The following is a 12,991-nucleotide window of genomic DNA, read 5'->3' as shown; positions in this document are numbered from 1 at the left end:
GGGCTGCATTCCTCGCTGTGGAAGTGGCTGAAACTTTCCGTGGCGGGAACAAAGGCATCTTTTTCTCCTTCAACTGTCGGGGGTGTGTGGGTGGGGAGGGCACCTTCTTCTCCTGTCATACCGAAATAAGTCATTGCAAAGGTATTCCTGGCCCATTATGAAGCCCCAGACAGACACCCTTGCATTTCGGGGGGGGGAGGGTAGTGGGAGAGCCAGTTGCCCCCCTCCCCTCAACCTCAGGCCGCTGCAGGGGAGGGATTCAAAGCTTCCGCCATCTAGTCAGCACCCTCCAGACCGGAGGCCAAAGCCCCCAGGGAAATCCATTGGCTCCTTCCCCCCCCCCCCCCCCAGCCATCCGCTCTCCCTATCCTCCCAAGCCGGAACCAAACTCTCCGGGAAGGCCCGGCTCGATGAGCAAGACAGCTCTCGGTTGCCCAGCCCTCCTGAGACGGCCACGCTCCCTGCCCCACCCCCTGCGGCTCCCCAGAGATCCAGCCTCATTCTAGGGCAGGCGAGGCGCCACAGACCCGGCAAAGGACCTGCCCGTCTGGCCCGACCAAGCGAATCTCGATGGCCCGGGGCGGCAGGACCCGCCGCTCGGAGGCGGCGGCGGCGTTGGTGGTGGAGGAGGAGGAGGAGGAGGATGTGGCCGGGCTCCCTTCCGATGCCCTCCCCGTCGGAAAGGCGAGCCGAGGAAGAGCTATTTCCTGTGGCCACGGCAAGGTAGCACGCTCAGGTGGCTCTGCCCGCTTCCGGAGAGAGGTAGGGAGGGGAGGCGGAGGGGGCGGGCAGGCGGGTGGGAGAGGAGGGGGCTTTCTTCCCCTCGGAAGGAGAAGGAACGCCGATCCGGTGGAAAGCCCGTTCCTGGGGGAAAGAAGGCGCTGAGGTTTTTGCAACCGCACCGACGCCACTCTGCCGTTCAGGATACTGACTCCCGTCTTGCTGGGGAGACAGCGACGATCAGGATCGCTGGCCGACTCTGTGTCTCCCGCCATACGTTTGGGGAAGGAGGAGCGCTGCACCTTAAAGGGTCAACCTTCTGAAATTAGATAGCAGGGCCCCACATATATCTGTGGGGGGGGGTTTACTATCCAGTCCCGCTGCTAGCCTGGAAGTGGCCTAGGAAGACCCGAGGGCTGTGGAGCTCTCCAGTGTGGCTGACCGCCCCCTCCAATAACCCCATCCCCCACCCCCAGCTAGGTCAACCTGGGCCTTGCAGTTAGACAGGGGGGGCGACTGTCTGCTCCTCCCCATCCCCGCTTTCAGGACCGGACCTCTGGCAGTTGACCTAGCCCAGATGGCCCTCTCCAGCCTCGACGCCAGGACTCCTGACCCTCAGCATCACTAATTGAATTCATCCCTCGAGGAGATTGTCAGGTGCCCTGACGTGGGATCCCTGCGCATTCCAGTGGCTCTATAGGCTTGGGGGACCCCGGGACGGAGCGCTGACCTTCCCACTCGCCATCATAATGCCGCACGTGCAAGAGAACCCCATTGGCATTCAGTGGTAACAAAACGGCTGGTCAGCCGGTCCTTGTAGGAAGGATGGGATCTATTGTATTGCAACAACTCATTTATGTCCTTCACCAAAGGCCCCCGTGAGATCCGATCTGGCCCCAGAAATAGGATTACCGGCGTGGATAGGAAAGACGGCGAGATACATGTATGCTTCCCAAACAGACAGGGCCGAGCAGTCAGACAGAAGGCTCGGCACGCACAGGGAAGAATGGTCGGTGAGGCAGGTATGCCCACACGCAGATGGATACATGTGTGTATGTACACACACATATATCTCCCAGATATATATATGTGTGTGTGAATGTGTCATGTATATCTATCTATGTATATCTCCCAGGTAAACTCGGGAAAAGGAAGCTCTGCCATCACTTCCCCTTGTTTCCCTGCGACGCCATCACTCACCTTCAGTATTCCCGCAGTGCTTTAAAACACACACACCCTCTGTTCAACAATATCCCAAACCTCTCACACACAAAAAAAATTGCCTACGCCAGTGTTGCGACTGCAACGAAACTTTACGTATATTATGCTTAAAATACAACTGAGAGAAATAAAAGTGGCACAAAACAAAGAGAGAATAAATCAACCTTCAATTGAATTTCTAACTACGTGCCTAAGAGCTGTTACTGTGACTTGATTTTGATTTAAGATGATGTGTAGCTTCGAAGCAAAGGTTTAGGACTCATCACCTATAAGAGGGGGAGGGTGAAAGGGGGGACAACCCCAAAAGCAATCCTAGCTCCTTGAAAAGTAACAATAATGCGATCGATAATAATGTAATGTTATAATAATAATACGGATATAAATTCAAGATTTATAAATCCTCTTTTCCCTCCTTTTGACAAACATCCAGGGGTCTACAAATGAGGCCACAAACAGGGAGGAATAAATAAAGCAGGACACTTTAAGTTTCTGCTCTGAGACTCGGGTTTCTCTCCCCTCCTTAGTGTCTTACAACAACTGTTTATTAGGGAATGACAAAAGATTACCCCCCCCCCAGTTCAGAAGATTTGCCCCTTCCTGCATTGGGGATCTCCCTTCTCCTGCATCCTCCCCCCTGACAGTCGCAAGAATCCAGGCCTGGTAGATGCCTATACAGGAGGGGCATTCCCCCCCCCCGACTCGCCTGCCCTTTCCCCGGGGGAAGGCGGGAGGGAACCTGTTCAACCCCGCAGGTAAGCGGTGGAAGTTCTCTACTCCTGCTTCCTTAGTGCTGCCTGGCCATGGGGCAGTTTCATTGGGTCTCCTCCCCCCCCTTTACCTTTCCTTTTCTTCTTCTTCTTCTTTTTTTTTTGGCCAACTTGCTCGCTGCCCAGTTTGAGCCCATTTTGGTATGGTGTCTCGTGTGTGTGTGTGTATGTGTGTGTGTGTGCACGCGCGCGCACGCATTTCTTCCAGTGCCTAATCAAAGCTATGGGTCCGCCAGCGCATTTATCATCCCATTACTGTAACAAATCCGGGCTCCCACTCCATGAAAGGTAAAATGAATTACCGACGTTAAGCCGTCAATAAAGTCATTTCTGTAAATGGTGTCTCCGAAGGACTGCAGCATTATTCAACCAGCTTTATCAGCAGCTGGGAAATTACGTGGAGAGGCGCGCAGCGTGTAATAGGGGCCCTGCTTACTTTGATTAAGCGCCGTGCCAGGGAATAGTGACAGTGCTTTTTGACCAGGTTTTATTCGCCGTCTTCTGATGAACGCCAAGCTGATCAGGCGGAATGAAGAGTAATTAAAACCTATAAATTATCTTTCGCAGCCCTTCTCAAGGCGTCGCTTTGCAGGCGAGATAAGGCGGCGGCCCCCCATTTACGGCGCTGAAAGGGACCGCGGCACACAAAGGCTACGCCGCTAAATGGGATATTGATAGTGTCCTAATTAGAATTTAATTAAGTACCCACGCTCGCTTTTGGGATAAAGATTTCAATTTCCCCCCTCCCCCTTACTTTTTGCAAACTCAAATATATCCCCCCCCCCGCCGCCCAATTTTAGGGGCGACTAAAGGAGCGGGATTGGGAATGGCCAGATCACTCATTTCTTGAGGGGTGGGGGGTGAGAGAGAGGCGGGTGGAGGGTTCGGCACTGGTGGATTCTCGGGTGCGTTTATATCTTCTTCTTCTTCTTCTTCTTCTTCTTCTTCTTCTTCTTCTTCTTCTTCTTCTTCTGCCGCTTTGAAAGTTGATTCTTCCAGTTTGGGAAAGCAAGGCCTTCTAATCCCTCTGTCTCAGTCGGTCCGCAATGGCTAGAGATTTACGGAAGGCCTTCCTTCAGTGAATCAGAAACATTTGCCCCGTCCTCACTGTCCCCCGCTTTCAAATCATTTGGAGCCCTGTTTGGGAGACGAAGCACCTCTAGATTCTCTTTCCCCCCCCCCTCGCTTTTCACCCACAGAAAGCAGATTTGGAGTTGAAACGATTTGTCAATTAGAAAATCGATCTGCAAAAAAAAAAAAAAGAAGAAGGGGGGTAGAGAGGGGGGAAACGAGAGTTCCTTTGAGGAAGGCGGAATAAGAATCAAGTCACGTGACGCCAGCTTTTTTCTTTTGTAAACAGGTTCGCAGGTCTTTCAACCTGCTGTCTAAGAATGTTTATGAATACCTGAAACAGGCGCTGCGTCCTTGAAAGGTAAAAACCTCCGGCCCAATAAATCGCCACCGCGGTGGCCCCGGGCGTCCCTTCCCACCCACCCTCGCCAGTCGCTGGCCATTAAATACTCCATTCCAATATTTCAGAGCAGCACAGTTGCTGGGGGAGGGGGATTATTGCAAACAATTAAATGATCCATGCAAAATGAATAAAGCAACGCGAATATTATACTAGAGAGCAGCCTAGTGCGAAGAAGGAGCAAGAGTGGCCGTCGGCTCTCGTTGTTTACAAAGGATGACTCTGTCCCTGAATAAACTGCAGGAAGTCAGTTTGGGTTTGGTGGGGATGAAAGATTTGGGCGCAGGAGATGGAGGGTGAGGTATTCATAGTATGTTTGTGTGTGTTTAAAACACTGGCAGCTCACTTGCAAAGACCAAGCGGCTGATAAACGTGTGGTTTTTACAACTGTCTGTTCATCCACGGGCTTTCCTAAAAATACAGCCTGTTGTTTTGAAGAGGCACTTAATCCCACCTGTTAATCTGCGAATATAGCCCTCGTAGGGACAGGGTTGACACAATTAAAGGAATGCATGGACATCTTGACAGAGTTCACCCAACTAGCCCCCAACTGTGGGGTTTCCAGAGATCCGAGATCCTTCTCCAGGCCAAAGGAAACGGGCACAAATCGAGTGCTTTTTAAATTGATGGGAGACCAGGCAAACTGAACTATGCTGGATCCTGTCCCGTGTCCCCCATGGCTCCCTCCACCCCCACCCCCCACCCCAAACTGTCTAGATGGGTGAAGTTTTTAAAAACTGGTTAACGTGTGTGTGAAACAGACCAGGCATGGAACCAAAAAATCATCAGAATCAAGTGAGACATTTGTTTGAATCTTGATCTCAGACGTTGTGACCCTTGGAGATAGATGTATACATATATACGTACATACATGTGTGTGTATGTATATATGTAAGTATATATATATATATATATACAGTAAGTATATATATATATGAAAAAAGTATATATGTATGTATATATGTATGTATACATATACATATACATATACATATACATATACATATACATATACATATACATATACATATACATATACATATACATATACATATACATATACATATACATATACATATACACAAGTGTGTATGTGTGTTTCCCCCTCCCTCGTGGACTAGGCTGATTCTTTTCTTTTTTTATATATGAAGACGATCTTGTGAAGAACTTCAATATTGGTCCACTGGAAAAAGCACATAGGGAAAGGGCTTCAGTCCCTGTCCTTACAGGAGGTGCACGTACTCGGCCGTCCTATCGAATTGGGGGGGGGGGTGGATTATCTATGCTGGTGATTTTTTTTGAGGACCGGGACCTTCTCCAGGCGGAGCGGGGCTCCGGGACGGGATGCGCAAAGGCAAGCGCAAAGCTGCCTCTGAAGGAGCCGGCCCCTCGGCGAACGTCGCTGCAAAGTTGCAGGGCTGCCCATTGGCTGACGTCAGGGGCGTCACAGAGTTCTTCGGCTGCTCATTGGTGCTTTCCACGTGCGGGCCATCCTCACGTGCTTCCGGTTGGAATGAAAAAAGTGTGGCTGAGAGATTTTTAGGGAGAGTTTGTTGCAAGATCGGAGCTGTTTTTTTTTTTAAGAGAGAGGTGTTTTTTTGGGGGGGGGGAAAGGTGTGTGCGTGTGTGGGAAAATATGCACGTGCAAACTGGCGATTAAAGCATCTGCCAAGGCTGATCCCTGGGCAAAGCGGACTCTGACACTTGGGGAAGCCCCAAAGCTGCCGCCTGTGGAGAAAGATGGGTAGATTGTGAGAAGACTTGGGGGGCAGGGGGCGGGGTTTGGGGGGCTGGTTTTGTTTTGATCTTTTTTTTAACGAAGGGGTTGAAAGAAAGAGAGAGAGAGAGAGAGTGGAAATATAAGATAACTGCAAAAAAAGCGAAACCCTCCAAATGTCTGAGTCTTTGGATATCTCTCTCTAGGACCCGCTGCAAGCCAACAACAAGTGGATTGGATTTTGCATTTGGAGATTTCTTTTGTTTTTGCGCGAACGGACAAAACCCTGCGGAGCGGGGAGGGGAGAGCCGAGGCGGCGAGCTCCGGAGCTGGCGGCTGACTATGGAAGAGCAGACGGACAGTAAAAGCCTCCGCGACCCCGCTCCGCCGCCGGCCAGCCACGCCACCAGCACCAGCAGCGCCAGCGCCAGCCCCACCAGCAGCGCCAGCGGCGGCGGCGGCAGCAGCAGCAGCGACGGCGAGAGTGCAGCTGTATCACCCAGCCCGGCTCCCCTGTCCCCGGCCGCACCTTGCCTGGTCTCGCTGCCCCACCACCCGCATCACCACCACCACCACCACCACCACCACCATCACCACCATCCGCCCCAGCACCAGCAGCAGCCGCCTCCCCAGCCACGGCCACCGCCACCGCCGCCCCAGCAGCAGCAACAGCAGCACCAGCAGCAGCAACCAGCGCCACCGCCGCCACCGCCGCAGCACCGCACCACCAACTTTTTCATCGACAACATCCTGAGGCCGGACTTTGGCTGCAAGAAAGAGCAGCTCTTGATCCTCGCGGGGACACCGACGGGAGGAGGAGGAGGTGGAGGAGGAGGGGGCGGCGGCGGCGGCCGGGACAGAGCCCTCGATCGCGGGGCCAGCTCAGGTAGAGAAAATGTCAACCCTCTGCTCGGCAGGCCCCCCAACCCGGCCTCCTCTCTCCTTAGCGGCGAGCCGCCCGGGAACCCCGACGGCTCCTCCACGGCCTCCAAAGCAAGCCCCGCCGCGGCGGCAGCAGTAGGGACGGCCAAGCCCCCTTCCTCTTCCTCCTCCTCCTCCTCCTCCTCTTCCTCCTCCTCCTCCTCCTCCTGCTCGGAAGGGAGTGGAACTAACCCGGCGAAGTATGGGGAGCACGCCAACCCCGCCATCCTGCTCATGGGCTCCAATAATGGAGGAGCCGTGGTCAAGAGCGACTGCCAACAGCCGCTGGTATGGCCTGCCTGGGTGTACTGCACTAGGTATTCAGACAGACCATCCTCGGGTAAGGATCCTCGTCCGTGCCTCCAGATCCACAACCCCCTACCCCACCCCACCCCGTGTGTGATGATTGTGTTGCTCTGGGCAGGTCTACTCGTGAGCAAGCGCCCTTGTGTCCTCCAGGGCTTACTCTCCGGGAAGGGCGCGCAGCGGCTGCAACCTGCTGCTTCGTGAATGGGTGGCAGGAGGGAGGGAGGGAGGTGACACCTCCATGGAGCTGGGGAACTTGCTTCCGAGATACCAGGGATGCGGCTGCAGCGGCAGTGCTGCGTGGCTTCTGCAAACCGGACAGCTCGCCCTGGCTCTCCTTGCATCTCTGGAGTTGACCCTTGCCTGGGCCAGGGCGCTGTGGGGGTCAGGGGCAGAAGCAGAACTGGAGGGGCAGCAAAGGGCCCATGCGCAGGAGGCCGCCCCGAGTCCGAAGGCGTTTCGCCCCGGTCATCCGCCTTGAGCTCTTCGCCAGTTCCCGCTGCCTCCCCCTCGCCCCCGACCGGCCTAGAAGCAGAGGAGTCCGGCGGCCCACCCGGCCCTCCCCCGCCAGCCAGACTCTGGAGGTCGGATGCCCGTTTTGGGAGGGTCTCTGGGCAGCCTTTGGGTCTCAGGCAGCGGACTGGCCGGGCTGGAGGGAGAGACGCCACGTTCGGGGTCCTTTCACTATGTGTGTGTGTGTGGGGGGGGGGGACTGCGCTTGTAGGAAACTGCCTCTGTGTGAGTGTGCCTGTGTGTTCGCGTGCGGGTGTGTGTGTGTGTGGAAAATGCAAAAGAAGATGGAGGGGCGCGATGGAGGCCACCTCGAGGCCTCTTGGCGTTGCGGTTGTGTGGGGAAGGCCGGCCCTCGGGGGCCTCGCTCCAGGCTCCTTTCGTCCGTCCGTTCCTCGGCTCCAAGGGGAGCCGCTTTCCAGGAGGGTTTGCCTGGCTCCCGAGCAGGGCTGCTCACGGCGCCGGGCCCAGAGGTCGCTTGCTCGCTCGCTTGCTCGCTCGCACGCTCAGCCGGCGGAGTCCAGCAAGGCAGCCGCTTTCGGACCATGGCTGGAGAAGGAGGTGCGGGGCGGCGGATTGCGGCGGGGTCCAGGCTGGCCAGGAGGCGGGCGGCGGCGGCTCCGTGTGGAGCGCTGAGGCCCTCTGGGCCGCCGGCCATTGATCAATCTGGGCCGCTATCAGCGCCGGCCATCTCGATCGCAGCACCCGCGCCTGACACCTCCCCATTCCCGGAGACGCCGAAAAGCCACTTTGATTGACTTGCTGGCCTGCGGGAGTGATTGAGCTGTCAGCTCACCCTTCCTTCCTTCCTTCCTTCCCTCTTCCTTCCTTCCGATCTGCCAGCCAGTCCCGGGATTTGCTTCTGCGTTGCTCCCCCAACCCACCCTGCAGAATACCCCGAAAGCGGCTGCCGGCGCCGGCCTTGTCTCCCTTGGCTATCCCCACAGACAGGCGAGCAGCCCCTGCTGGCTCCTGCAAGGCCCGCCCGCCTTCCCCGAGCCGAGCAGCGGCCAGCCCGGCCGAGCCACACCCGGGGCAAAGCAGCCCTCTTGGAACTGCGGGGGAAGCAGAAAAACCTTGGGGCTTTTTTTTTTGGGGGGGGGCGAGCTTCTCGTGTTCCTTCGCTGGCCCCTGGAGGACTCCGTCCCAGGTCGAAGATGTCTGGCGCGAAGGCTGAAGGCCGCCAGCCCGGGAGGCAACCGTGGGCCTACTCGCGGCTCCCCTCTCCCGGCCTTTGTTCAGCGTGCCCGGCCCGAACGCTGCCAGGGAGCTCCCGAAGCTGAAATCAGGAGGGCTCTTTTTCTTTCAGCAGTCCATTTTTTAAATGTTCCCCCCCTCTTTGGATTTTGTAAACACATTCTTGAAAGGAGGCAGTGAACATACGCCATGTCCCCATGGCCGGAGATAGCTTCCGACCAGAACGCTCCAGTTCAAGAGAGTGTCTTATTTTTATTTTAAAAGAAAGATCATTTAAAAGATATTTAAAAACTGGGATCCTGACTTCCTTTCGTAAAATAGGTCGTATTTAAAATACCTTCAGCAAAGCAGAAAGGAGAAGGCTTTCCAAAAGAGCCTTGTGTCTATTTTTAGATATATTTTACATGATGCAATATATACAAATAAATATATAAATAGATACATACAAATGTGTGTATGTATATATATATTTCCTACACAGCATGTAATATCAATACATGGTCCTACTCGATCAGCAGCCCCCTTATCTCCGGAAAAATACAGCAGGCGTTATTTGCCATCCTGGACAGGCGCGATTGCCCGATATGCAGCCTGGCTCTGTTGGAGTGACCCCGCAATCCCTCCTCCTATGTTGTGATCTTTTTTCTCCCCCCCCCCCGTTAAAGGAAAGTAGAATCCTGATGGTTGCTCTGGCCGGCCTGCTCAGGGCTCAGGATCGGCATTGTAAGGCTGGCGGAGTAGCTGGTAGGCTTTCTTCGGCCTGAGCTCCCTGAGTTCGGGAAGGCAGGCTCAGCTGGCGGTTGTTAACACTCAAGGCAGCAACCAAACAGTCCATTTCAGTCCCTCCCGAAGCCCGACAGGGTCGGAGCAGGTTGGCCCATCAGCCGGGACGATGCTTCCTGGGCAAAGATGGTGAGAGAAGACTGTGTCGCCCCTGTACTGTGGCACCAGGTCGGGGAGGAACAGTGTCTTGGTGGCTGGTCCAGATCCCTGCTGTTTCCTGGGACTCCTTCCCCCCTCCATGTAAAGCTGCAATCCCAGGCGCGCTTTCCTGAGAGTAAGTGACATTGCACAGCGTGCGACTGACTTCTGAGCAGGCCCGCCTGGCGCAGTGGAACATGCTGGGAGTCCACACAGCGAGTGGAGGAGCTCGGGGCCCGGGGCCCTTCTGTCTCCTCGGGTGTCATGCGCGGGACAGTTTGACATTCCCTGTTTTGTCCCACTGCAAAAATGAGTGCCTGCGGCTGACCCACAGCTGGCCTCGTGTCTAAACTGGATGGGCACTATTATTGCAATAATGGCCCAGTTCTTGTCTTTTAAAAATAGATCTACACGTCAGTATTTTTTAAAAAGGAAATGAAGCCCCCTGTTTGCTGATCGAAGGGCTGAGTTCATCCAACAACCTTTGGTTTTCTCACTGGATCGAAACCTTGAAACCCAAGGCTGGCCATAACGTAGAGGCGCAGGTGAGGGCCGGCAGGATCCACTTAGCTGCAGTTTGATACAAAACGAAAGCGAAGGACTTCGGGCTCGCTGTCTTCCCCCTTATCCCACCCGCCAGCCCCAGCTTCTTCCTGGGCCCCTGTTTCCCTTTGGTCTTCATAATGCCTCTGAAAAACTCTCGTCCAAGCCCATGGGAACCTACCCTTGTGGGTTTCAAATGTTCCTCAATATGCGCACCCTTGGAAGATGCATGACGTTGGGAAAGGGGTTCCGAACTTCCTGGTGTGTATGTGTGTGTGTGTGCGCGCCTGTGTGCCTGCGTGGGTTTCCTAACACTTTTTAACTCTTGAGGCCCTGGCAAGACTGTTTATCTGTTTTGCGAGCCTGGGGGGATATATATATATATATCTATATATATGTTAGACTTCTCTCACTTCCCTTATGAATATACTGTAGGGCAGGGAGAGGCCTCTCTGTTAACACTGGAAACTTTTGCAGAAATAATTTATATGCAGAAACGGCAATACATGGGGGGGGGGGAGGAAAGGAAGCGGCGCCTAAGCCCCCCCCCCCCACGACCATGTTTCTTGGGAAGCATTTGCCACCAATTCAGCTGCTTTGCCTTTAAGAGAAAAATGTCTTTTAAGCTGAGGCGTTTTGGGGAAAGGCCCGAAGTGACAGGCCTCATTGCAGATGCGGGATGCAGTCCAGTCCCGCCGAGTTTGACAAGCAGATAGATCTTACCCCCCCCCCCCCCAATACGGTTGACTGCTTCTCTTGTGCTGCGGAGGGAGCCGGAAGTTGGGGGGGGGGGGGTTGGGTCCCTGCCTGGTGCCCGCCGAGTTTCGATTCAGGGCCCAGGCCGGGACCAAGGCCAGCCGAGGCAGAAGTGGGGGTCCTCTCGCTCTCCTTCCCCCCTCCCAGTTTTGGCGGGATCTCCTCAGGATCCGTCCCCCTCTGGCTAGGCTGCACGAACCTCTGCGCCGCTGGACTGGGGACTCAGGCCCGTGGGACCGCCTGCATGCACTGGGGAGGCTGGAGGTGGGTGGGTTTTCCCTGGGCGGACCGAGAAGGCGATGGGGTGGCCAGAGATGCCTTCCGGACTGGGGGTGGGGGGACTCTTTTGAGCCCTGCGACGCCATGACGCTTCGCCGCTGCGCCGAGAGGAGTGCTGTTTTGGGGGGCCCCTTGCTGACCCAGCCACGCTGTCCCCCTTCCCCCCTCTGTCCCTCCCTCCCCCCACCCACCTTTCCCCCGTCTTGTGCGTGTGGCGTGTGGCGTCTCTCTCTTGCCGCCTGCAGGTCCGCGCACGAGGAAGCTGAAGAAGAAGAAGAACGAGAAGGAGGACAAGAGGCCGCGGACGGCCTTCACGGCCGAGCAACTGCAGAGACTCAAGGCGGAGTTCCAGGCCAACCGCTACATCACCGAGCAGCGGCGGCAGACGCTGGCCCAGGAGCTCAGCCTCAACGAGTCGCAGATCAAGATCTGGTTCCAGAACAAGCGCGCCAAAATCAAGAAGGCCACCGGCATCAAGAACGGCCTGGCCCTCCACCTCATGGCCCAGGGACTCTACAACCACTCCACGACCACCATCCAGGACAAAGAGGAGAGTGGACTGAAGGCCGCCCCGCCGGGCCACCCCCCACCCCTAGTATTATTAATTATTCTTATTCTTGCTGGTGGCGGTGGCCAGGGACCGGGTCGCCGCGGACGAGGCCAAGGACCGTGTGATTAAACGAGAGACAGACGGGACACTTGGGAACCCACGGACACACACCAAGGTCTTTTTCACCGCCACGCTGGAGAGGGACTTAGAAGGGTGCTATTTAAGATAATAATAATATTAATAAAGAATCAGATTTATCGTCTATTCATAGTTATAAGGATTCCGATTTAAAAACAAAACAACAAACCCAGAACACTTACAAAAAAAATTATCTATATAGCCAAACGTCGTATGACTTTGTATATATTTAATTTCAGGTAAGGAAAAAAATTACTGATGCTGTGTAGCGTTTTCTGTTGGCTCCGCTGTGGAGCTGCGGCTCTTTCTCTCTCTCTCCTCCGCTCCTTCTTTTGTCCTCGTTTGTTTCCTTTCTCACCTTGGGCTCCCCCCCCCCCCCAGCCTCTCTGCGCCTCTGCGTCTCCAAGGCGCCGTCCGACCCGCCCTGACTGGGCCGCCCTGTGGGTTCCCGTGTGTGCATTTCTCTCTTTCTTTGGTGCGTGCGTGTGCTGTTCTTTCTCATCCCCCCCAACGGCCCCGAGGAAGAACAATATCAATAGGACCCACAGACTGCGAGACTGAACCCCTTGCTGCAAGCCAAAGATTTTTTTCTTATGTTCAGAAATCTGTAGTCTGAAATAAAGTGTAGATTGTGTTCAGGATACAGGCCGCTTGTAATTCTTCCCCCATCTCCGCCCCGCTCTGCGTTTCCTCTAGCCCCCCCCCCCCCTTTAAAAAAATCCCATTCTTTTCGATCGTTTTGGGTTTTATTTTTACCTGACCGCTCTCTCTCCTAAGCGCAAAAGGGGTCCGCCGATGTTTCTTTCCGACCGCGTTCTCGCCACTGCTCCAAAAGAGCTAGTTGCAGGGAAAGGAGTTGAGGCCAGGCAGGGCAACGGGCAACAGCGCAGAGAGGCCTGGCCAGCAAGCCCGTGGGAGCAGAGCTGCAGACAGGGAGCCTCCGGGCCTCTCCTTGGGGAAACCAGCCCCGCGGG

At 55.1% G+C, this 12,991-nt stretch overlaps 1 protein-coding gene across 5 annotated transcripts; it reads left to right on the top strand.

Annotated features, from left to right (window-relative positions):
- Nucleotides 1-540: 540 nt before the first annotated feature.
- EN1 (engrailed homeobox 1) lies at nucleotides 541-12,658 on the top strand. Of its 5 annotated transcripts, XM_077320310.1 has the most exons (4): nucleotides 666-762; nucleotides 4,069-4,140; nucleotides 6,103-7,157; nucleotides 11,575-12,658. In XM_077320310.1, exons 3-4 carry the CDS (start codon nucleotides 6,239-6,241, stop codon nucleotides 12,006-12,008), a joined length of 1,353 nt encoding a protein of 450 aa, XP_077176425.1. In that variant the 5' UTR covers nucleotides 666-762; nucleotides 4,069-4,140; nucleotides 6,103-6,238; the 3' UTR covers nucleotides 12,009-12,658. The 5 variants fall into 5 exon arrangements, with proteins under 5 accessions (XP_077176427.1, XP_077176423.1, XP_077176424.1 ...); XM_077320312.1 differs by lacking the exon at nucleotides 4,069-4,140 and having other exon boundaries at nucleotides 541-723; nucleotides 6,103-6,782; XM_077320308.1 differs by lacking the exon at nucleotides 4,069-4,140 and having other exon boundaries at nucleotides 573-723.
- Nucleotides 12,659-12,991: the final 333 nt, after the last annotated feature.

This window comes from Paroedura picta, chromosome 2 (genome assembly GCF_049243985.1).
Source record: "Paroedura picta isolate Pp20150507F chromosome 2, Ppicta_v3.0, whole genome shotgun sequence".
NCBI lineage: Eukaryota > Metazoa > Chordata > Lepidosauria > Squamata > Gekkonidae > Paroedura > Paroedura picta.
Note: the sequence above shows the minus strand (reverse complement) of the source record. Positions and strands in the feature narration are given on the sequence as shown.

Bases quoted from the DNA above. Each gene is read 5' to 3' on its own strand.
- EN1 (XM_077320308.1), top strand. From the start codon at position 644: ATGTGGCCGGGCTCCCTTCCGATGCCCTCCCCGTCGGAAAGGCGAGCC. The intron at 724-6,102 runs GTAGCACGCTCA...ATCTCTCTCTAG, and splicing joins TTTCCTGTGGCCACGGCAAG to GACCCGCTGCAAGCCAACAA. The intron at 7,158-11,574 runs GTAAGGATCCTC...TGCCGCCTGCAG, and splicing joins TTCAGACAGACCATCCTCGG to GTCCGCGCACGAGGAAGCTG.